The 26,455-nt window shown below is 38.4% G+C and overlaps 1 protein-coding gene across 8 annotated transcripts in view; it reads left to right on the top strand.

The window, feature by feature from the left end:
* Positions 1 to 26,455, top strand: part of enox2 (ecto-NOX disulfide-thiol exchanger 2) — a 183,889-nt gene that overhangs the window by 30,719 nt on the left and 126,715 nt on the right. For 3 of the 8 annotated variants that reach the window (XM_085429063.1, XM_085429061.1, XM_085429062.1), the window contains one exon: positions 15,584 to 15,674. The exons of the other annotated variants lie outside the window; for them this stretch is intronic. In XM_085429063.1, coding sequence (XP_085285189.1) covers positions 15,641 to 15,674 — 34 coding nt within the window. In that variant the 5' untranslated portion in view covers positions 15,584 to 15,640. The remainder of the gene's footprint in view (positions 1 to 15,583; positions 15,675 to 26,455) is intronic. 8 annotated transcript variants of the gene reach the window in all.

Raw genomic sequence — 26,455 nt, 5'->3', positions numbered from 1 at the left:
ATTTTAAATCTATTGTGGTGACATACAGGCGTAAAATGATAATAGGGTTAGAAAAGACTGAAAATATTGTGTTGCATAAAGTAAATTGGCCGAAGGACGGTAACATGATTGGACATAGGATGAGCATCCTAGCGTGCTCGATTCTTTCAGAAGGAAAGATGGAAAGGGATTCGCAAGCCTCGCCTGTCTGTTAACGACTGCAATTTAAGATGAACATTTTCAATGTAAAATTGCTTTGAATTTAGGGATTTCATCATCTATAGCACATTTCTTCAAAAATTCAGAAAATCTGGAGAAATCACGTTACACAAGAAGACAAGGCAGAAAACCAATATTGAATGGCCGTGATCTTCAAACCCTCAGGCGGCACTATATTTAAAACAGACACCGTTCTGTAGTGAAAATCACTGCACGGGCTCAGGAATGCTTTTGAAAGCCGTTGTCAGTGAACACAGTGTGTTGCTGTATCCACAAATGTAAGTTAAAGCACTACTATACAAAGAGAGAACCATATGCATTATGAATATAAAGTGACTGACTTTCTTTGAGCCCACATTTTTCACAATGGATTGAGTTAAACTGGAAACCTGTCTTTAGTAATTTCATATTTGATGCAGATAAAAAGAGAAGTTGGACTCAAAGCCAGAATCTATTATGGTGTATAATGGTGCATTAATGTACATGATAACTTGCATTTCTGTGAATGCACCGTTTCTGTAGAAATATCCAAAACTAATAGACACAGGTTTTAGAAATTTAGAAAGTAATAAAGATTTTATTTTCCCCCTACATATCTCTGTGAGTGAGTTTCTTGGTCTTCACCTGTCTAGTCCAGACTAGTCACGTGCTCTTTTTGGCTTTTGATTTTTAAAGTAAGGCAATGAACTGTTGAGCAGTAAAATTCTACATCAAGCAACAATAAAAAAGAAAATACCAAATGTCCTTCAGACAAATATATGCTCTCTTTTTTTTTTATATGGTGGCAGCAAAACTTAAAGTTGGAGTAGAGGGATAATGATCATGCCATCCTTCATTAATTACAGAATTGTTTTTTCATTTTGTAGTCTTATAGTTCTTGTGAAAAGATGTAGACATGTTAATATAATTATATTATATAAAAAACACGTTTAAGGTGTCCTGCAAACCTTTTTTTTTTTTCCACTGGCCACAAACTTTTTTCGTAATGCAAACCTTATATGACATTCTGGAAAAAGGGTGATCTGTTACCAGCAGCTATTGTTAACGTTTTAATTATATTATGCCTATTCTGCGGTCAGTGGCTTATTGTAAAAAAAAATAAAAGGGAGAGAAATTATTAGCTTGCTTTCGTTCAGTGGAAATCTTTTGGCATGGATCTCTATACTCTCCCCAAATCTTTGCTAAAAGCAAAAATAGAAAATAAAGCTCGTTCCTTTTTTTTTTTTTTTTTTTTTTTTTGCCGTTATTGTTATTTATTGCACGTGTCAGCATAAATGTTTGTGCTTGTCTGGCAAGAAATTAACCCTGTCACATTGGCCCTAGACAATAGCAGGCAGGAATTGCTGATCCTAATGTTGCACTCTGGGAACAGTAAAGTCATTTCGCTCCAGCAGACCACTTAATAGCTTTGGCTGATGCAGAGTTTGGAAATCCATCAGTCAATTGGGCCAGAAGGAGATGAGCAGTCTTCTGAGTGTCAATATGCTCAGTGTTTGAGCAAACAGGTAGCAGGGAAATTTAGTTGCCCTCATTATGAGCTTGAATCATGTAGCGGCATCATATGTTTTATTATTATTATAATTACACAATGACAGCCAAGACAGCCTTGATCTGGCATCATGCTGGGAATAAGGAACACGAGCATCAGGAGAGACAATAGAGTGTTTTCTGTTTAGTCTACCATGGTAGAAAACAATCAGGGCAAGAGCATAACTGTGGGTGATGAGCTAAGCGATTGTGTTTGCTGTGTATTCTTTCACAAGTGAATTTAAGACTTCAGCCTTAAAGGTGGTAGAAACAGACGTTGCATATTAAAACAGTCCAAAAAAAGAGATGAACCAGTGGAGACACACATAGTCACCGACTATAATCGAGCAGCAGAAGGTAAGCTTAGTGTTTATCTGTTTCATTTAGCGTTGCAGGTTTGATTGCATCGATGTTGCATTTTATTGCCTGGACTCTTTAGAAGATAGAGAGGATTGCAAGCTTGATTTTCCCGTTCAAGCAGGTTGGAAAATATTTGATTCCATCAGAGATCAGAAAAGCCTGTAAGCAGGAGTTCTGCTGTGCATGTGAAAAACGTAACAGTGTCTTCTTTAACACTATAGGGAGCTGCGTAAAATCTGATAAGCTTCCTCAAGTCATGTCACTTGAGGCAGTGTCGGTTATGTCTACAGACTGAAAATAAGAAAAAGAAAAAAAAAGAAACTCTGGGTGTGGAGTTAAAAAGAAATGTGCTTACCAGACCTGCACAGCCCGTTTCTTATCTCTGCTTGAGGCTAGCTGTTGGAGGCTACATTTATAACAACCCAAATCCCTGAATGAATTATCCAAGGTCAGCTTGCATTTCATGGTAATACACCAGATTTGAACTTGGAAAAAATAATGAGCGAACCAATGTGTCTGAATTTTGAGTCTTCATATGTCCAGAGTGCCAGACTGCATGAACGGTTACATGGATCAACACTCATTTTGTTTGGTGATCTCAGTTTAATGGCACTGGAGTTCACTTGGTGGATTTCAGTATAGAAAGAAGGACATAAAACTATCAAACATATATGCAATGAAATAACAGAATCAAAAGCTGGAATTTGCACTGCAAGTTAGGAGAAGCAGTGTTTTTACCTTTCTAGGTTATATAAATAAATCTGTGGGAAGTTGCAGTATGTTGGCCCTGAATATAATTGTCAACAAAATATGTTATCATCAAATAAGAGTATATTATGCTTACGCATTAAGTTTAAATGAATGCAGAGGAAAATCTCCTATAAGGCTCTGACTGATGACAAAAGCAGAATTACTGTAGTTGGCGCCGAGATCACTGCTATTGAAAGTTCTTACTCATTGATGGTAGGTAATCTTGAATCTTAATATAATACACAAACTCCTTGTCTGACTGTTGCTTGTTTCCCTGACCACAAACTCCCCAAAGACTTGGCACCCTAAAGGTTCTTATCAGATATAGTAACCACCTGGGAATGAGCTAATGGACCTAAACCACTATATGAAAGCATCCTGTAACTGTTTTACAACAGTAAAATCTTATTACAATCGTTGCCTACCAGCCACTCAACAGTGGGCTAAAATGACCCACTTTTACTTTACTTATAAACATTACCATTGTGATTAAGTGTGTAAACTTACATTTTTGCAATAACCACAAACAGCCTAAATAATACTGTAGCATGAAAATGTACTAGTAAATATAATTAATGACAAAAACAATCTCTGAGTTAAACAAGGCCACCCTGGTTGAGGCTTTTAATGTGGAGAAAAGGCACAAAACCACAGAATAGCCTGTAATTATAAGTATACTATGTAAAGTTATTCTTATATGCTTTGTATACTGGAGTCTGATTCTAACTGATGGTTCACAGGTTATTTCTAAAATGTAATCCCTCTTTTGCTTCCAACATAGAGTGTTTTCAATGCACAAAGCCAGAGCTTGCTCATACATTATTGGTTAATATTATCTGGACTTCAAGCAGACTAGAGATCTTTTTCCTTGCCTACAGATTCTGCTCGAGTTCATATGCAGCCATCTTTTTATAGATTATGTTAAAAAATGTCAGAGTTGAGCATGAGCGATTTGTTTGATAGATTCAACATTATGCACTCCACACTGTATATAAATGCCACTTGTTTTGCACATATTCAACTCTGTATATTTTATATATTTTATTATTATTATTATTATTTTATTTTATTTTATTTTTTTACTATTTAATTTGTAAAAATGTGTATACACACACACACACACACACACACACACACACACACACACGTAGGAAAATATTTAGTATACACATCCAGAAATGCATACACTATTATATATTGTACATATATTTATTAGTTTCAGGTTGGCCATTCTTGTATTTTGCTCGTTTGTGTTGTTGTGTTTGCACATCTCTGTTGCTTGTGGGGCTCGCACACAAGAATTTCACTCGCATGTGCTGTGCCAGTGTGCCTGCACATGTGATGTGACAATAAAAAGTGATTTGATTTGATTTGTGATTTGATTTGATTAACTGGCAGCGACGGCTGGAATGACTTGTCTGTCTTTACTTCTTAAGATGTGGATTACATTTGCATGTCATAAGTGCTGTTTCTCATTTTAAGGGTAATTTTAAAAAAAAGTAAATGATTCATTTTAAATAAATCGAAATGTAAATACTTAATTATTGTAACCCATAGTCCCAGTGGCATGCCGTGCAGCTCTCTTCATCCTATCTCTTCACTTAATGTGCCAGTATGTTGCTCAGTTTTCCTTTAGTTCTAAGCAGCTCATAACTCTTATCAGAGACAGCTTTGGGGTTGAGACAAAGTAATTAGCTGTTGGAAAAGCGCCTGCATTTTGGAGCAGAACAGACCCAGCTTTTTAGCCAAAGGCTGTGGTCTGGTTAGAGAACACAGTGGACTAGCTGAATGAGGATGCCTCTCATAACTGATAGTATTGTTTTAATGCTACAAGTGGGAACCAAATTTGGATCTTTGCTAATTGTGGAATCCTTGCAGTATAAACTGCATCAACAAAGATGAATGTTTTTCATATATTCTTTATTTTAATTCAGACTTCCTCTGTGAAGAAAGGGAGCAGGTATAAACCCAGTCAAAGTGCATTGGTTAAAGTTACACAATGCACACGGAGCTTTCACTGCATGAAAAGTAATGCAGGAGGTGGATTATTATGTCGGTCTTTCCTCTTATAACACTTTAATGTCAATTAATATATGAGAGCTAACAGAATGTAATATCAAACAGCATCCTCCTCAGGGTAATAAGTCATTGGCATTCCCGCCGCAAAGAATTTCCAGTTTATTGGATGAGTTTGTCAAACGTTTTCTAGTTTTAAAGTCTTTTAGATAACCAATTTGCTGTTGTAGGAAGAGATTTCTGTTGACAATTTCATTCTCAGCAGATGCTGTTGACCATTCACAAGCATTTTTCCAAATGATATGAGGTTATTATATAATGCCTGTGAGGTCTTTAACAGAGGCATTCAGATGATGAGTTGATGATGGGACAAAAAATCGGCCCGGGCATTGTGACTAGAGACCGGTCCCCCAGGTATTATAGGAAAAATCATAAAGCCTTTGAATGAAAACAAACGCTGTTGGGACAGTGGTGTACACTGTCTTGTTGGTATATGTATGATTTCTATACGTTGTACATCAGATAAAAACTTTGGTTGTAAGATTCAGATAATTAGACTTTTTAAATGAGAATAAGAAAGAAAAGTATTTCTTTGTGCCCCCCTCTCCCTGTTAATACCCTACCTGGCCCCCTGGCAACACTTTGCTAGACCCGCCCCTGCACAGTTACCAGCTGTCAGCTACGTAAAAAAAAGGATCCTGGTGTTATTTGTCTCTCAGAAACAGTTCATAACTTCAACTCATTCATGTGACCTAAAAGGTAAACCTGTTTCTCCATCACCTGTTCAGCTCTAATGATCCAGTAAGGACATCTCCTGGTTTCATCTTCATGTTTCCCTCTCACCAGATAACCAAACCGACATCATGACCAGCAGCTTTACAGCTGTGGCTCCAGCAAACATCAGCTGATACTAGAAATTAATACTAAATAAATTCTAACAACAGCTGATCAAGCTTAAACCTGCTGCTGTTGTTTAGCACGACATCCGCTGGTTTCCTCTTTCTGGCGCAAAGTGGGCGATAAACAAACAAGAGAGACAATCAGCTGATCATTGATCAGTTTCAGGATTGAATGAGAGAAGAAGAGGCAGCTGCAGCGTAAAGACAGAGAAAAACTCCAGCTTTGTGTCTTTTTCATTGTAGCTGAAGTCCGGGACAAACTGTGTTCCTTTTCAGCTCAATACGAAACGCGTGATATTTTCTCTGAATACGAGACGATTCCGTTTTTTAGGGGACGGTTGGCAGCTACTAACTAACCTTATGAATAAAATAAAGTTCACTATCAGTAACATAGCACCACCCAGCTGTATAGAAACCACGTCATGCTAGCTAGCACGCAGTACGAGTTATTGCGACTGACGGTAAAAAGTCAGCACAACGAAAATAAACTCCACCTTTATATCTGACCCAGACAGACTGCAGGTCATAACTTCTTACCTGAAGTTCAGTTCACCTGACACTCGGACCGGCGGCCGCCTCGGGCCTCTGCTCCTGCCTCATCTTTCCCTCATCCACCTGGCCTCTTGTGGCAGCTCCGCCATAGCCACCACCAAACAACTGAATTATTTTTACACATCTGCCAGCATCTGGCCAATCCACCACCTCTCATTGTTTATACTGTTATACAAATAAATAAATGTTTTAAAAAAAATCATCGGCCCACCGGGCCAGTCCAGCTATGGCGCTGTTGAACAAACCCATTTTGGTTCAGACATTACATTTGGACTGTGCACTTTATCGGCTATGACTTGCCAGTGTTTTTTTTTTAATCTAGAATTTAAAAAATGGGTTTGTGTCAGTTAAATATCTCGTTGTATTTTGTGCTTTTACTTCTGTGTCACATCAAAAATGTGGCTGGCACTCATCTGTAGTGAGTGTAGGCTGTCAGTCTGCTGCTCACCTCAGCATGCAGTCGTTATGCTGAGTGAGAGGTCCACGTCTATTTACTCTGGAGGAACCTGTACTTGTAAAGGGGTCTGAAACAAGAGTCAGCTCATCTCTGACCGCAATACAATAGACTAGTTATTAAGAAACCTTAAACCTTTCTGTTGGTATGCTCTCTTTTTGCTGCTGGACTTAAAATGTAGTCATAATGTATTATATTTAACTTTATGAAACTGCATCAGTTTGTTGAAAATTTATAGTAATAAATATTTATTTATATGAGTGCAACTTCTTTTCCCTATTCAATAACATTAAAAAATGACTGACTGTGCCTTTTAAACTGTGTGTTTTTGTAACCAATTGCGTGAACTGCAGTCAAACTCTGTTGAATAAATCACCAGTTGAAAAATAGTTGTAAGGATCTTTTTTTAACAATAAAAGCGTCACGTCTACAGAATGGAGACTAACGGTAATTACAAAGACCTTAGAAACAACACAGCATTGCTCGTCTTTATTTCAACGTCTGGTGTTCAGTCATTTACACTTAATTTTGTTAACAAAATTCCCTTTTGTCATACCTTAATTACCATGATAAAACTAATGGCACACACTTGAGATATCATTCAGAGTTGGTTGTAAAAGAGAAACTAATCCACAAAGTAATCATTTAGCCACCTAAACAGTTGTCTCTACCTCTCCAGTTGATTATTTTTCCCCTTTTTAAATAAATTGGTGCTTTTTTTGGCACTAATAAATTATATCCTGGGCTCACCATTTCTGGAAGAAAATGATTTCCCCAACCTCCTCATTGGCCGTGAATGCAAAGACAGCACGTGTCTGTGGTTGTTAAATAACGCTCGCTGGCTCCCAGCCCACTCGTAAATTATGGAGAGAAAGCCTCTCCCAAGACTGCCTTTAGTGAAACGGTTCAGTCAGTGAGGTTGTTTCCCATAACAACCGGCACAGCTGTCAGTTAACGGAGTTTTGTGGCACAGAGACCAGAGCTTTGTTGACAAATTATGAGAAAGTGTCATTAGTTTCTTTACTCCTCTTTCTACACTTATATATTTGTCTACTGTGGGCGCATTTAACATATGACTGAGCTGAAAATTCAGTCGTTCATGACTGAATATAGTGATAAAAAGTTATGAAAAAATTAATTAATTAACTAAAATGTTTTATTGCAATTGGAGAAAACAATTGCCAAATTAATCCATGAAAAATATCTATTGAGTCTTGTTGGAGCTGCATTCTGCATCATGCCTGCTCATAAACCAACCGTGGTTAAGTAAACTATTCCATAAACAAACAGAGATGCAAAGAACAAGATGCTGGAGTACGCAGAGACAAGAAACGCTTACAGGGAAACAGAAAAATCACATTGTGTTCGTCCTCTGGCTATGTCTGTTAACATTGTGCAATTTTTTTCCTGCTCCCTTTCAAAGATTTCAGCCTAAGCCCTGTCTGAATGACAAAAGGCCCACCCCACCTCTAGCCAGTTTTTCCTCTTCGATCGTTGTATTGTGGAGAACAGTGGACGTCCTCTCAGTCGTCTTGTTACCCTGATTTTGCTCTTTCCTCCCTTTCTCCTCCCTCTGGCTGTCTTGCACTTCTTAAGTATTTTAAATCATTTTTAAACTTCTTTTTTTTTTTATTTAAATCCCATTACATGTTAGAAAGTGTATAAAGATGGCTGCAGTGCATACCTGGTGCTTCTCCATTATCATTAAACATTTATGACAAACGAAATGTACAGTCATATCTTCAAGAAGTGCAACCACAGGGCACAGATGAGTGCCATAATGTTTCAGGGTATCCATTTTTAAAATGTATGTTTAGCTGTTTTTACTCACATATTGCTGCACAGCGGTGGTGCCATCTCTTCAACATGTTGTTTCCCTGTGTGTAGGAAGATTTGACAGACTGTCATCTCTTCAGCATGCCAGCAGGGGCTCATTACCAAACAAATACTGCGTACTACATGATTGTTTGCAACAGCGTGGGAACACTTGTGGCTGTATTCTTTAGTATAAAATGCTATTGTCATTTTATGTAGTTAAAAATATGAATAAGATTGATTTTAGAGTACGCACACTGTGACTGTAGAAAGGATGACTGGAACAGCCACATCACTACACATGGCAGTTCTTTTATGCAGTGAATTGCTTTCTGTCCCAAAACCCAGCAGTCACATTTGATAGCTGCCGAGATTTTCCTCGTCATTACTGTAAATCAGCTGTGTAAACCATGATACTGAGTAAGAATCTACTGTTGACTATTAGAAAACCGCATATGTCTTTGCATAAACTCACAGGATGCTTCATTAACTACTTACTGTGTAAGACAATGCAAATACCATCAAACAGCTCTGCTATAGGTTTGAGTTTATGAAGCATTTTCAGTTGTTGGTGTTATTATTTTATTGAGGTGATAGTGGGTGGTTGTGGTGCACGGTACCGAATTGCATTTAAACGTAGTTTTGTCTGGCCCAAGGACACATTACCTGGCACTTTAGACCAGCGGTCTCCAACCTTTTTTGCGCCACGCACCGGTTTATGCCCGACAATATTTTCACGGACCGGCCTTTAAGGTGTCGCGGATAAATACAACAAAATAAAACTAGTACCGGTACCGAAAAAAGAAGATTTATTCATAACACACGTGAAAAGACCACGAAAACCGAGTAAACGATAAAAACGATAACAAAATAACGCTGAAAACCGATAAAAACCCTGAAAACCAGACATTTCACACCTGAGCCTCAACTCTCGCGACCTGGTACCAAACGACTCACGGACCGGTACCGGTCCGAGGCCCGGGGGTTGGGGACTGCTGCTTTAAACCACTGAAAATTTGTTGCAGACTGAATTTACTTACCTAATAGTATAATTAGAAAAGCTTTTCTTCTACCAAGCCTGTGTGTGGACTGACTGGTGTTTAATTCCTGTGTATTCTGGACACTCTTCTAGTTTCTGAGTTACAACTCCTACCACTGCGAACACTTTGGACTTTACCTTCCACACGTGCTCCAGTTCCCTGGTAGTTCTCTGCTTTGTGGCTTCTTCAGGCTTACTTGTGCTAGTTCAGAGTGAGGCAGAGACTTTAGATATCAGACTCCTCTGGTGTTGAACCACCTCCAAGTTTGGGTTCATCATCTCTACTTTTAAGATAAGACTTAAAACTTTACTTTTTAATCAGTCTTGTAATTAGACCTGTATCAGATGACCTTGAACCAACCTTTATTTATCCTGCCACAGGCTACATCTGCTTGGAGACTTGGCTCAGGGGGTTGGGAATCGCATCTGTAACCGGAAGGTTGCTGGTTCGATCCCTGGGCTCTCTGTCCTGGTCGTTGTGTCCTTGGGCAAGACACTTTACCCTACTTGCCTACTGGTGTTGGCCAGAGGGGCCGATGGCGCGATATGGCAGCCTCGCTTCTGTCAGTCTGCCCCAGGGCAGCTGTGGCTACAACTGTAGCTGCCTCCACCAGTGTGTGAATGTGAGAGTGAATGAATAGTGGCATTGTAAAGCGCTTTGGGTGCCTAGAAAAGCGCTATATAAATGCAATCCATTATTATTATTATTATTATTACCTTTTGTCTAATGTCCAGTCAATGTAAGGGTCCAGTGAAAAAACTTTTTGAGAGCCACCCTACTTAAATGAACTTTTGCAATCCTACCAGACCACAGAGGTCTAGAAAGCAGCTGCTCTTGAAGATTCCAGGCTTAGAAGACACTGGATTTTATTTACTATATTTGTTTGATGATGCAGCACAGTGGCACACTGTTGCCTTAGAGGAAGAAGGCCCTGGGTTCCACTTTACCTTCTCTTTCACCTCGCCCACCAACCAATCGAAAAGATAGCTGCCCTTCCCTAAGCTTGGTTCCTTTGAAGTTCTTTTCCTGTTTAAAAGGACTTCTTCCTTCATACCATCACCAAGTTCTTCCTCATATGATCATAAGTTAGCTGTGGTTTTATCGTTGATATTTTAAGCATGTTAGATTAAATAACTTAGACGCCTGTGATTAAAATTTACCCTCAGATTTACATCATAGCATACACATAAATTATTGAATTTACTTTTCTTGTTGCTTGTGTCCCTCCGAGTTACACAACTAAATTAAGACAACTTAGCGACATATTTTTCTTGCTTTTAGAAGAAAAAAAAAGACCATAATTCATAATATAGCCCGTCTTAATTACTAGTATATAATGAACATGCGTACAGGTACACAGACAGAAGATGTCTCGAGATGAATAATTACATTGATTTTATTATTGCTGTTTTGCTTCATTCCAATGTATTGTGTTTCCTCAGTGACCGGGGCATATCAGGTTGCAAGACTAAGCTAAATGAAGTGTTGACATAGCATTAGGACATTTTTATAAAAAATATTAATTGTTCATTTATCTATTACGTGAGTGTTCACTTACTTTTAGTAGTAGTAAGTCAGTATGGCCCTTTGGAACAAAATATGTTGCCTACCCTATTCTAATGGCATTTTAGTCCATTTGATATGCACCATCAGGTTGCCCACATTATCTTAAATGGGCATGTCGTTACCTTACATTGTGACTGTGTGGATAATGCATCGCAGGTTAAAATGCTATTTCTAGACACAACTAGCACTGGTTGTCATAAAAGAGAGAAATGCAAGAAAAGCTGTCCAATAATTGAATGATTGATGGGGGTTTTCCCCCAACGAGGCATACCAAGACAAAAGAAAGGAAAAATTGATTTCCTGTGCAAAACATCAGTACTACACCAGACAACTTATACACAAGCGAATAGCTGCACATTTTCAACCTATTTCTGTGTGTGTTTATGTCATCATAGTAAATCTAGTAGCTTGGTTGTGTTATTCTGTGTTGTGGACATATTTCTATGATTTTCAGACAAATGTAAAATCATCCAAGCCTTTATTTTGTTGCCCCTCTGTGGCAGATGAGGTACTTTATTACAGAGATAAGCACACAGGCTGAGGGACAGCTACAGGAAATAAAAGATTTAGTTACTTGCGAAGTACCAATCAGTTCTTGTGAAGTTGGTATGATTAATCGAAGGCTGTGAATTGTTTCAGAGGGCGATTTGGTTTGTGAATTTCCAGGCTGCTGTTTCCCTGTTGTGCAGAAAAAAGATGAATAGACCTATCGAGGCTATTATGGGGTATCTTCCTTTTCCATCACTATAGGGGGCCAATTGACTCTGATTATTCGTTTTTCACTGAGGGGATTCTCTAATCCCTCCTAGAGACAGATGTGTGGCCTTTACATGTGTCAAGGAGTTACCTGTGGTTAACTGTGAGTAAAAATCCATGTGAAAATCCATTCATACGCAGCATAAACACAGAGGCAGCAAATTTAACAGCATTTTGAAGCTGTAAAACACTCACCAGCTTGTGCTGCACTGCTTCCTACACTTTTTCATAAACAATTCATGTTGCCTTTGTGCTGTAAAGAAATGTCCAGTGTCTCAGCAAGGCCGTTCGCATCAAACCGTGTTTAGAACACTTTCTTTCCCGTTTTTGTTTATTCGAAGGTTTGCATATTGCAAGCTTTCTGGATCTTTTTTAAAATGTTAGATATTGCAAATGTGAAACTTCTTTCTCCTAGCTTCTGTGTTTCATTCATAATCATTAGCGTACAAATTTGCCCAAGATAGCATCTAAAGCCAGCGTACTATAGAATGAAGTATGTGGAAAATGACGAATGCTGATAATAACAAATATGATAGGGGAAAGTGGGTGCCTTAAGAATGATGAATGCCATTTGTTTGTGGTCCCCACAGAGGACTTCAAAAACAGTTTTTTGTTGGAACTCCACACATTAGGAAATCCCTTATTTTGCCAAATTTAAATAGCTGTCATTATTCTTCGTAAGTCTGGGGTAATGTTATTCTCATGCTGACAAAGCAGCTAACCCAATTTTCCATCCTCATTGTGCATTTTCTCCTTGGCCTTGATTTTGCTTTGCGGTTACCGTTATTGTGGTTAATGGTTTGCTCAGATTTTCAGCGGTTTTGCTGATTCTCATCGTATGTATATATTACACGCCTATAGGTCCAAATGCCACTCTGATGTGTTTACAATTACATTTCTGTGTAATAATATGTTAAGTGTGATCACATCAGCTGCAGTGCAGAGAAAGCTTCTGACCAAACTCATCCTCAAACTTGACTAAAGTCTTTGTGTGCATCTTGCAGACAAAATCTGCCAACACACAGATCACAAATGCCTTTGTGGTTCTTTCCTGCTACAGTAGATGTCTGCATGGACACATTTTTCCAAGATTGCACACTCAGACAGGCTCTCAAGGCCTGGATGAAAACAAGGTGAAAGCATTAATAGCTACGCTACAGTAGCTGGAAATAATTTTTTTCATTTGCCTGACTTTCTTTTATAATCTGATCTCTTAGTTTGGCTGACAGTGTACTTGGTTTCTTCTAATGTGCAAAACTTTTTGGTTGCATTTGGAAATGAAAGGAACCAGAATTAGGTTGCATGATTTTTTATTTTTCCACAGTGATATTTCCTGTTTTGCTGGTTAACAGCCTGAATTTACATTCATTTATTAAGTAACATTTCATTGCAAGCCAGGCGTTTGTACTTTGTTAGTTATTTTGAATCTTTATTTGGATATTGTCGTAATAAAGCATTATGTGTAAAGCAGGGATTTAAGTCAATTATGTTGATGCAAAAGATGGGCTTTTGTCTTTTTATTGTACTTCTTTTTTGTTTATTTTATAGTCTTTTTTTTTTTAACTATTCCTGATCCCACGTAACATATTTTATTATTATGCTTTTATTATGTTTTTCTTTCCCTCATTCCCCCAGCATTTTTTTTAACTCTGTATTATTTTCTATATTGAAACCTTGTAAGAAAAGGAAACAATTGTGCACTCATTCATAAACATAACTTCACTATATCCTGTGCTCTCAGGATTTATCTAACGTTATCATATTTACCAGGTTTTCTCCAGTGAATCTTGAGATAATAGGCGATCAACAGAGTTATTCATGCTGATGAGTGAATTTTGTTTTATCGCAGAAAAATACAAATTCAACTGGGAAAGAGCTTTGAACTCATCACACTTCTGTTCTGCTATCTGTATTCAAAACAAATGCAGGCTGATAGTAGCAGTGGAGCTTTACAGTTTTGTTGCTGTGTATGAGCTAAAAACCAGAGCAACCAATAAGGTGATATGTGGCGCCTCAGTTAAATTGTAAGTTTATTACATTGTTTAACGAAATCTCACCAAATCAGGGTGACTGCTTTGGTGAGGATTTGTTAAACATGAATAATTTCCAGATATTGTTGTATACCTTAACGCTGACACACCAAGCTTAGCTGGTATGGCACAGTTTGTACATTTAATTCAGTTTGTAGAGACTTTTATTGTGGCTTGCAAAGATGTCATTGTATGTGTGCCAATATCCCACTGTACTAGTGAACGAGAACAATCTTATCTGTGCCTGACATATGGAAGACAATAACATACACGATGCATTAAATCCTACCAAAGCTGCAACGTTTCATATGATGGTAGCTTATTCTTTACGTGTTGTGCACTCTATGTGAAAGTCTGGAGTTATTTTTTTATTACATGTAATTTGTAGTCTATTGGGTTACAAGTAAGTACATTTTGGCTTGTCACAGTAGCACAGCTCTATTAAGCAAGAAGCAGCCTCCAGAGCTGACAAATGAAGCCAACATGGAATTGCCAGAAACTTCCGTCTTTTGAAAGAAAACTTGATTCTGGCTGTAAGCAAGACAGTCCCAGCTGTGCTAGTTTTGAATCTTATAGTTTCATGCTCATTTTTTAAATGATGATACCAGTGACGCTACAGCCAAGCGTGCTTCAGGGCAGGGATACAAAGAGTGTTGTTGGGGAAAAAATATTGATAAGCAATGTACTGTATTGCTTCCTTTTGCTGTGCCATTATCAGTACACTGGTGCCAAATGTCAATATCTTTTTATTAAAACACATAGGGACTCTAAACCAGAATCGATATTTCATGACTTTTAGCTAATGGCACTTAACTAATGCTTACCGAAGAGTGAAAAACCCGTAGAGGAAAATAGATAATGGTAATAAAACACAGACACACTCCATATGAAGTGTTTCTCTTGAAGTGTATCGCAGAATTACACAGAACTGGTGTTATCTTGTGAGTATTGTGTACTGTGATGCATTTGAAAGTGAACTTTAATTTGTAACTGAAAGTCCTTGACCTGAATGTAACATCCCAAGAATGCAGTATAAATGTCTTTCTATAAGAATTCAGATGCTATGCTCAGCAGTGTGGAGGGAGGTTTGGGATCGCTGTGACCTTCTCAGTGGCCTGAGAGTGTGTTGGCATGGCATGACTGATGCAGATTATCATAGTGGAGAAAGCCAATTACTCTGGTCATCACGGCACCCTCGGGGTCTCTCTTGGTAGAATGAAATGCGTTACAGAACTCTCTGTGCAGCGTTTTGTATTTCCTCTATGCTGATCCTCTCAGTTTGAGTGTTAATAGTGCAGTCAATGGGACACTCCCATGCCTCAGAGGCCCTCTATGGCTCGGATGAGCTTCTGCTCCACAAAGCAGGGAGGTCGTGCCTTTTGGAGAAGCGGATGAATTACAGTCTCCTCTGTTTGTCTTCTCTTTCTATTCAAGACAAAACCCTTTTTATTTTAGACCCCTCCTAAAAGCTCCTCCCGGTTGGTGTCCTTGAACGACTACAGAATGAATAAGTCGGGTTGCGGAGTTGTGGTGTAAAAAACTCTTCGGTGGTGTTTTGTGAACGGAACAAATGGCTGCTGACCAGACCTTTCTTACCCTTGGTTTTCTTTTACAAAACAGATTCGCTTACAAGAACAGAGAAGCTGAGATCACACCTGACGACGCTACACCTGTAGAATGTACAAAGACTACAGATCAAGTAGAGTCGCAGGTAAGAGGTCTAAGTGGATGCTGCTGCCCGTGGGTAGTACCTATAGAAGAACTTTTACTGTGTTGTCTTTCTGAGCTCCTGAGTTCAGCATTTAAAGTTATGGGACAAGATTTACTAACGTGATGCACCGGTGCAAGCTGAGTAAAAGATTTTCTACTGATATTTAGTGTGTGTGTGTATATATATATATGCCAACATACTAGAGAGAGAGATAACCAAAGTTATATATAACTTCACTTTGGTTCTTTTGTGCAGACTTAGTGCCAAGGCTTTTGATTAACCTCATTCAAACTCACGTCTGTGATTTGAACACGGGGAGCACAGTGGCACAGATGTGTACTGATATTTGTGAACCGTAAAAATTGTGAATTTAACATAATGTCACATTTAAATTATTTAAAGTAACTTACTTCAGTGGAGTACTTATGTAAATATCTATCTAGCTTAAGTACAATTTTTCAATTTGCTGACAATAACAGAAAACCAAGGAACTGATTTTGTAACTTCTTGTTATGCAGAGAAACTAAGGCAGTCCAAAGGAAAGAGCATTTCCAATATACAGCTACAGATATTTTCACATTCCTTCACTTGAAAGGGATGAAAAACTGAAAAGTCAATTTTAACAACCCGGGAATATATAGAAAGTGTTTTTTCTGAGTGCATTGTCTGCTTGTAGAAACAAAAGTGAAAGCCTCTGTTCACTTATAACAAACTGATAAACACTGGCCACTGTTGGCAGATTGTTTCAAGCCCAGCAATGATGTTTGTTCTTTTAACTTTATGTAATTCTTAAATGCAAATTATGGATTAAGAAACAAAGAAATTGTAAACATGCGTGTGCATCCACGCATTGAATGTAGTGTTTTTATCTCTTAAATATTGTTGAACCATGCAGGGCATTTTCCATCTCTTGACACTGTCCCCCTTATTTTTAACCATAATAACATATGCATTGTGAGATACTGAACACTGTTGACCATGGTAATCTTGAATTTTCCTTTTGCACTTTGAGAATTTTGACATTTTTGTCACCTAGTAGAATGCCTCGACAGGTACTGGACGAATTACCATGAAATTCAATGCAAATATCTGTTTTCCCCTAATGATGAATTCTTATAATTTGCATGATCCCTAGAGTTTCCATCTTCTGCTGTCATTTTGTCTATCATGTTAGATTCATCTGTGATCTAGTCACTGAGAGGCTAGGGCACCACGTGGAATGAAATGCCCTAAACAGACAGGTCCATGATTTGCCCCCCAGCTAGATAATCCTCCTCTGCTTGTTATTCCCCTGCTGTTTCCTGCATTGCTGGTCAGTCCACACTTTGCTATCTAAAACACCAAAAAATAAATAAAACAGGTTTATAACTAAACACCTGCAAGACTCCCACCTTGTTTTGTGCTTTTTACCCACTGCTAACACTAAGATGCTACACATGATCACCATTCCACTTGTTTTGTGCATAAGCATGTTAGAATTACCACTAAGAGCATTTGGGCATTTAACATTTCCTTCAAAGCCTTCCTGTGGACAGCCTTAAAAGCTGCTAACATGCCTATATCTACACAGATAGTTATTCCACCTCAGAATATTTTGGGTATTTTGACAAAGTATGCCACTAACATAAGTACCTAACACAGAAAAAGAAGAACAGTAGTACTTAATAACTGGGCAGTTTTGTTTTGCAGAAGCAGGTGATCCATTATGCATTACATTAGCCATGGCATTACCATGGTTCAGTCCCCTATTATGGAGTCTTTGAAAACACCGGGATCTCACAGTACATTGTCTGAAAATAGAAATTGAACCGGGTAAGAAACTGACGAATTGCTAAAGAGGAAGGAAAGAGAGGGGGGAGTGAAAAGCACCTTACTTGCTGGGCTTTGGCCGATGAGTGTGTCCTTTCCCATTACTCTCACACAGCGCAATATGCAGGTCAGTCAGGTGGTAATGAATGCTCTGTCTGATACTTGGCCTTTCTCCCTCCATGCTGCTCGTCTGGTTCGCTCTCTCTGCTGTATCCTCTCTGTTTCTTCACTTTTTTTTTAACCAGGAATCCCATCTTCTCTTTATTGGGAAACATCTTGCAGTTTAAATGTGTCTCGGATCAGTTTAGACAATATAGATGTCAAGTTTTCTGTCTCTTTCTTAATTAATCAAAACCCAACTCCAACCCACAGTCATCTGACGGTGAAACCTAATTTTGTCAGCTTTATATGAAGAAAAACGGAAGGAAAATTTTGTTAGTAGATCATTCACTTTAGTCTCCACAGTGCACACAGAGCTAATCAAATTCTGTGCACACTGACTCCCACTGCATGACCATCTGCAATAGGAAGGAATGTGATCATGCATTCATTCAACGTTTGGCTGAAATAAATAAAAGCAAGTTGAATATGTAATATTTTGACATTTCTTGTAAACACTAAAGTATTAATAAAAATCAATTATTATTATTATTTTGGAATTCATACTTTGTATGGTAATTTTCTTTTTAGGAGGAAAACAAAAACAATGTTGCTATTGCACGTTTCTTAAACGGGACTTTTTAGTGGTTTCATATTTTTCCTTGGAAGTGCACCAATCCTGTGATTGACAATTGTAACTACTGATAATAATTTTAATTTAATTTGATGCAATAGATGCACTTTGAAATAGTTAGGTTACTAAGTTATTTTAGCTTACAAACAATAAAGAAATTGCCCTGTAAGGTATCTCATAGAGTTAGCAGTTACAGCAACATCTTAAGGGTTCCCCACTTGCAGCAAAGATACTTTCAGTGTGTTAAGAATGAAACTTTAACTAGCATTAAATAACTGAAAGTCTATTAAAGCTTGATAGGAGGTTCGAGGCTTTGGCACTTTCCTAAATCGGCAAAATGCCTCCTCTACCTTCAAGATAGCAAGACTGTTTTGGCACTGTGTTTAAAAAAACTACATATATTACAAATGAATTCATCAGAAGACATAAGCTCACTGATATGACTAATGCAAGAAAAACTTTAATTTGGTTTATACAAACATTCAAGCAGGGCTCTCTTAGAATTCAGAGCTGCGTTTATATCTGCAGGGATCTATAGGTCTACATGTCCTTTCTCAGACAAACCGATAAATGTTTAGAATATGGATGAAATGTTTTCACATTTCTGTGTTAAGCTCACCATACTCTCTTTAAGCTGGGGAGCGAGGTGTCTGGCTACAAGACATTGCCTGGCTTTGTGTTAACTTGGGGGCAGTGGAGTTTCATTCCAGTGCAAGGCTGATGGTACATTTGGTGCCAGGAATCACAACAAGCTTGCTGTGGAACACAGCTGCCAACATGCACGGCTGGTCCGCTCGCTCTCATAAAGTGATTTTGCTTCTGTCAGAAGACTTGCAGCATCTCAATGCAGCGTGTTAATGTTGCAGAACAGAGAAATGTGATTTGCGATCACCTCTTGTGGCTGTAATGATGGTGATGCAGGAGTGGTGTTTGTGTCAGTGGATTCTCTGGCTGTGGGAGATAGTGGGGCTAGAAGCATTGTTAACAACATTTCAGCAGTGCAGAGGGGTTAACAGTTGTTTTCAATCCATTTGGGACCCACTTCCATCAATATTCATCCTGAGGGAAGACTCTCCAGAGGAAGGCCTGCCCTCCTTTTGGATTTTGCCTAATCCAGTTTCCAGAACAGATGCTGATGTCACCAAGGCGCCTACAGTAACTCCCTCGTCTCTGATCATCATCAAAATGATGGCAAACATTGTTTTCCTTCTCAAAACATGTTAGCTCCAAATATTTTTCATGGTGGCTTGTTACTCCTCCACAACTCATTAAATTCATCCAGGGAGAAATGCACCAGTATGTGAACTGGGACACTGTGAGCTCACTTAATGAGCCGTGACTTATGCAGGGGAGTCACCTTAACCTTTCCTGTCCAGATGATCATCAGCTAACCATCAGTCAGGCTGCAAGGATATGAGGTTAGGTGGGAGGAGGAGAAGAAGGAACAGGTAATTAGAAAGGGAAGATTTAAGGAAGATAGAGGTCAGAGATAACTAGCAGGAGCCCAAAAAGACACAGATGTCCGCCATCCTCAGGAGACATTTCTGCACTGGCTGTCTCCCTTCATACAGAGCAGTGGAGTTAATGACATTTTCTCGTGTCTGGGCTACAAGCCCACCATTCATTGATCTCAGCGTGGTCAACACCCAATATCTCAACAGTCACTTTAGACTTATAGGCGTTCTGCTGAGCAAAACCTTTTTAAATATCATCTGCTTTCCTTCACTGAAGCTACCTGAATCATCTTCTTTGACTGGAAAAGGGCATGTTGGTGCAGCATGGAGCTCTCTTACCATGTGAAAACAGGACTGTGTGATATGACAAATTAGTCAATAGAGGCAAACAAACAGTGTCAACATCTCATGGGAGAAATAGTCATAAATGTTTAGTGGAAAGGGAAATATTGAGTGAAACTAATGCTTGCTTGTAAGAAGAAGGCTTTGTCTCTCTGAGCCGTTGTTAAAATGTTACTGTGATAGTTGTCGATGAGGTCCAGCTTCTGTTTAATATGTAATAATTGAATTTGAATAATTCATTCTAAGAGTTCCCCGTTAACTAAACAAATATATTAGGCAGGAAATTAGATCTCTCTGGTTTAGCTGTTCTATGTATTTCTGCTTTATTACATGAAACAGAGATGAGCTGCATGATATGGACTCGTGATTTCAGAAACGTGGTCAAGTCTTCTCACATAAGACATTTTGAAATGTTCTAGCCAAAATTACTACTCACTTTCAAGTCCACCAATTTATTTGAGTAAAGAGGGCTCGAATGTCACCAAAGACACACGTTCTCACATGAAGCCATTAAAGCGAACCGAGGCTGCTTTCATCTGCTGAGGCACAGAGTCAAATTAATGTTTGATTTGGATGTTTTGCTACGCTAAGCAGGCCACAAAAAGAACATTATTGTACAAAAAAATAAAAAAATCAAGACATCAGATGAACATCATTCCGTACGGACACTAAAATTGAATGAGAGCATGCACTGGCTGTTACTCATTACTACCGGCTGACAGGGGTAATTGAATTCTGCCTGGAAAACATTCACTTTATTTATGACGAGCATTTTCTGGTGAAAATGTGGACAGCAGAACAGAGAGTGTTCGTTGCAGGAGTGAGTTTGTTGTTTTGCATTTTTAATATCTCTAAATGTGGATGATAAATAAGAAACTCGTCGCTGATAATGTTGTGTTTGTGTCTGCTGATGCTCACCAAAGTATCTCTTAGATGTCTCCAAAGTTTTAATGCAGTATAATTTGCAGGTGTTCTGCTCTTGTTTTTCTTAACCTACTTTGGCATCTGAAGCTGGAAGCATACCCATCCAATATTTTCCAAAGGCTAGGCTGTAATCCAAATGCTCAAGAAAGACATGTTTTGTTATTACATATTATGACATGGTTCTGAAGTCTTTCCATTGTTACATAGCCGGCGTAATTCATACCAGGGTACTGGGTCAGCAGCCTAGCTTTACCTTTACTGGATCTGCGATAGACAGGCGACCTGTGTAACCCGCCTGTCACCCAGCGACAGCTGGACAGGCTCTAACCCCACTCTGGCTATGAATCGGGTAAGTGAAACGAAAAAGATGGATATGTTTTATTTTGAAAAAGTGGAGTTTCTATCTACAAAATGATAGAACACTGAGACTATAACTCTGCATACAATAGGAAATCAGTAAGAAGTTGTTTTTGTGCTGCCTGCAGTTTATATTCTTGGTAAACCGTACCTGCAGAGCGTATCTGTCATGTGGTGTGACAGTTTAGGTGTTTCTCATACTTGAAATGAATTCTACTTGGCTCATTTGAGGTATATCCTAACCAACATCCAGCAGCAGGTGAATTTGTGGATTTTATTGGCAGGAAATAACTGTATACTGATAAAACACTGCTGTTTGTCAAAGGCGAAATCATTAAAGCTGTTAAAAGAGTCACTGACAATATTTACTGATGCTAGAAGAAAGACAGAGTAGTAGTGCGTACTGTCGTAACTGTACTTGAATGAGCCCAATACCTTGTTTGTGGAATAGTGTTCTTCTGACTTCACAGTGGATGGAAAATTGAGGGCAATTTTGTGTTTTGGAAAAGGGTGATGGAACTCTGGCCTTTGGTAAATACTTTTATTTACCTTAGAAATGATTGTGCGATGGCAGTGGAAACCCAGGTATTGGTAGGGCAGAAGGGAAAATCATTTGACACAGTGGCTATTTCCTAAACGTATCTAGCTTTTATTGACCTGAACTATACAACCTCAATTTTGGCTTGTGTATATGCATGCATCTTTGTGTGTATGTGCATGTCTGAATACAGCCTTTCAATTCGAAACCTACGCAATGCAACAGTCCTGCAATAGGCTTCTCCTTTTTTCTGCAGGTTATAGTGTTTTTTTATTTATTTTCAAATAAAACTCAACTGAAACATTAAAAAACCAATCAGATATCACAAAGAAGGTTTTGTTCTTGATAGAGGTGGGAAACTTGGTGTAAGGAACCTTCAGCATAAACAGACTAATTAAATAAATCATGACATGTATGAAACATCCGATGGGAATGTCAGCTGAGTTTCCTGACAGTATAGTATGATTGCAATGATTTTCCAAGCTCATACACCCACATTGAGAAAAGAACATAGAAAACATATCAGATTTTAAAAATGACACATCTTATTATTTCACGAAAAATAGATGTTTGATCAAATCAAATCAAAATTTATTTATATAGCACATATTAAAACAACAGTGTTGACCATAGTGCTTCACAGTCAATAAAAACATGAGACAGTTAAAACAAACAATAAAAGAGGACAACAAACAATAGGTAACAACGCAACAAGCTAAAAACAGCCAACTAGACAGAAACAAAAGCCAAAGTAAAAAAATAAGTTTTAAGACGTAATTTAAAAGACTGGATAGACTCAGCAGTGCGAATATGAACGGGGAGGTTATTCCAGAGTCTGGGTGCCACGGATGCAAAGGCCCGGTCGCCTCTCGACTTCATTCGAGTCCTAGGTTGTGCTAGGAGCCTGTGGTTGGACGATCTAAGTGCTCTGTTGGGATTGTATGAGTGGAGTAAATCAGAAAGATAACTGGGCGCTAAATTATTCAAAATATTAAAAGTGAACAAAAGAATTTTAAAATCTATATGATATTTAACAGGGAGCCAATGTAATTTGGCTAAAATTGGAGTTATGTGTTCATGAATTCTCGTTTGATAGCAGCATGTCTCAAAAAGTTAGTGAGCAACAGAAGGCTAGACAAGTAATTGGTACTAAAACGAAATAGCTGGAGGAATTAACTAATTAGATTTATTGGCAACTAGTCAGCAACATGATTGGGTATGAAAGGAGCATCTTAGAGAGGCAGATTTTCTCAGGAGTAAAGGTGGACAGAGGTTCACCAATCTGCAGAAAACTGCGTCTACAAATGATGCAGCACTTTCTGAATAATGTTCATCAGTGTAAAATTGTGATGACTATCTCATTATTTAAAGTACATAATATATCATCAGAAGACCAGAATCTGGAGAAATGTAACAATGCAGCCTTTAATATTGGCAGCTTGAACATCTGGAATGGCAATGTCGATGCTTGAGTGCATCATACATGCAGGGAAGACCTTGAATATTTCACCAAGACAATTTTAAACCACATGCTGCACGTACAACAACAAAATGGCTTTAAATTAGAATTGAAGCATGTTAATCAGCAGACCTGCTCAAGGGATTAGTAGTACTATATGTATATGAAGTTATTATAATGAAAGCATTTAATGCAATAGCTTTATGGTCATTTTGAGGCTGTATATTACCAGTGCATTACCAGTGTGATATCTTGATCACTTTGGTATAAACTAAAGTAGAAAAGCTGTTACTCAGTACTGACTTATTGTTAGCAGCTGATTTGACAGCTCAGTAAAACATTCTCAACAAAAGCTGATATTATCTTTCTAATTGTAAGTTTCACGTTAGCTGAAGTGACTGGTACTTAAAACAACAGCTACAACATGAATGTTGGCAGGAAAAATGGTTACAGTTTTTGAAATTTTCCAAAATGAACACACTGTTGATTTCACCTTAAACGAACAGTAAACCTCAGGTGTTAACCATTAGAGGCTGAATCAAATGTACTAGTCAGAAAAAGGAGATGGTCTCCATTCTGGGATGATTGCAGCCTGCAGCTGTGCAATGGTCATTGGTTCTGATTGCCTCTGATGAACATCGTGTCCCAAGCGTGCTCAGTAGGGGACATATCAGGACTAAATACTGGCCAAAAAAGTCTGTGGTTATGGTCCTGTACAGAAGGACCTGCACTGCACTGGCATCGAAACAGTCGCAGACGTGGGGACCTGCCACAAGAATGGCACAAGGACGATGTTGTAGTACCTCACCTTAATCAAATTTCAAGCAGATTTTGATTAGATTAGGTGCTCCGCATGCAGCATGGCTGTACCCCAGCCTTGATCGACGAATGACAATGTTGTGTATACACTGTTTTAATCTTGCATTTATTTATTTATTCTTACTAGCATAAACAGTGGGCAGGTAATGTTGTTGTCTCAAGGGGGAGTGTTTGGGATCAGGGATAAGAGGATCAAGTGACCACTGCAGTCATACATTTCAGAAACATTCTCATGGATGTTTTTCATGTCTCTGTACACAGCTTGTGGCTAATTATGGAAGCATAATAGTGTTTGCTCTGCTGTTTTGCTTGGGTAATTAATCTTATTACTGTGTGTTGATCAAACCAAAACAGTGTTTACAGTCGCAGAAGTTTCAGTCATTTTTAACAACTAGTGCAACCCAGATCATGCCAGATCATCGGCATTTGGTGGGTGTGAAAGCCAGCAGGCACATATGTTGTCTGCTATTGTTAAAAAAAATGAGGACAGCTAAAAGGATAATCTCAATAAACACGTCGCTGCTAATAAACACAAAACACATTAAGTGAACCTGAGGAGCACAGCTAATGCTATCTGAGGCAGCTGTTTAACAATCACATTGAAATGTACCTTGTGTTAGAGGCTTGCGTTCACTTAACTTTTAATAATTCTGCCCAAATATCATGGCAGTTTTTCCCAGAGGCTGAGAATTTGTTGGTAGTTTATTTCTGCACTTTAATGATCTTTCCTAAATTTCTCACATGCACGGAAAGCTGTGAAAGCGTAGCATGAAATGCATGCATGAAAGCATGAAGTTTTAGCTACGTTGGGGGAACTGCTCATACGAACGACAGTGAAGTTCACATCCTGAAAGGTCACCCAGCAACTCTGAAGTACATCTGATGAACACTTGGGGGAAAAGGCAAAGAACTGAAAGCCACACAGACATTTGTCTGTGCATTTGCAGCTTTCCAGAGAACTGCTAATCCATGCAAAATGAGTGACTGAAGTCATTTGACGCAGTTAAAAGAAAACCTCTTCAAGTCAAAATTTGAAAACTGCTCATCCAAAGTGATTTTAAAATGGACACTGCATTTACTTGGGTCCCTTGAAATGCATCAGCTGAATGTCTCCATCCAGCAATTTTCTGTTACTTAGATGTTTAAAAGACTTCAGTATCCCACAAGTCAAAATTGGGTTAAAATTGAAAGATCTAGTAGACTTCCAGATCACACATAGCTGTTGTTTTAACTCCATTCAGATGGCTCTATGTTGTCATCACTTGCCTGTCTTGCAAGCAATGACAAAATGCAGGAATCAAATCAAATTTGTGTTAGCGCAGTTGTGTCTATTTGGTTGAAAATGTCCCCTTATAAATAAGCAACCCAACTGAAAGGGAAGCCAGAGACAGCTTTTGAAAAAAACAAACAAACGCATCAAAGATGAAAAATTACAGTATGAAACATACAGACAGTGACTGCAGCTTCAGCTCTTTGTATGTTAGAACTTCACTTTTCTCGGCAGCTGGCTGACGATGGACCAATAACAGCACCTGCAGAACGGTTGTAGCGCATATTTTTAACACTGCCCCCATCTGACAACAGGTGATCTCTGCAGGTAGATGACCAACAGACTGCTACTGCCACTGAGCCCATAATACTCCAAACATAAGACTTAAGTGAACTAATCAGCTGTTCGGCAGCCTTATATTGCTCATATTGGAAGGGTAGGAGGATGATTATTGTGACAGTTCAGAGGCCCAGACAAAGAAGCAAAGTGACAAACAAATAGATGGTGAATAGAGACAACATCTTTTTTGATGTTAAAAACTAAACTTCATAGAATGGGCATTCATGTGGCTGTTTGATCATATAAAATGGCAGTTAAATACTGAGTAGAAAATAACACGCACATGCACTTTTGAGCCAATCAGATTATCAATTTAAGTGGTCTTAAATTGTGCAGTAAAATTAACAGTAGCTAGCAGCACAGATTGTGTGGCTAACAAAGCCTACTTTTAGACTAATTGGTTAATTATTACAGATTTGTATTTAGTGAACATCTGTAAACATTTGTAGTCTGTTATGATGATACATAGGCGTAATAATAGGCGGTCCCCCTATCAGCCCATAATAATAATGATGATAATAATAATAATAATTTTGTAAATGGGGACTTCAGGTGTGCATGTTGGATATTTACAGCTCTTTGCATGATATATAAATTATGTAATAACAAATTGGTTCTAAAAGGGGTCTGTATTTATCCAGAGATATTCAGGGCTATATAAAAGCCAGGAAATGTAGAAATTTTAAATAAAGTCTAGTCCTCAGTGGGGTTGTTCACAAACACACACAAGCACACAC

The sequence above is a fragment of the Rhamphochromis longiceps genome, linkage group LG2 (assembly GCF_057381845.1).
Source record: "Rhamphochromis longiceps isolate RC_006_pf linkage group LG2, R_longiceps_female_GT1.1, whole genome shotgun sequence".
NCBI classification, from domain to species: domain Eukaryota; kingdom Metazoa; phylum Chordata; class Actinopteri; order Cichliformes; family Cichlidae; genus Rhamphochromis; species Rhamphochromis longiceps.
The sequence above is the reverse complement of the archived record's forward strand: the minus strand, read 5'-3'. Positions and strand labels throughout refer to the sequence as shown.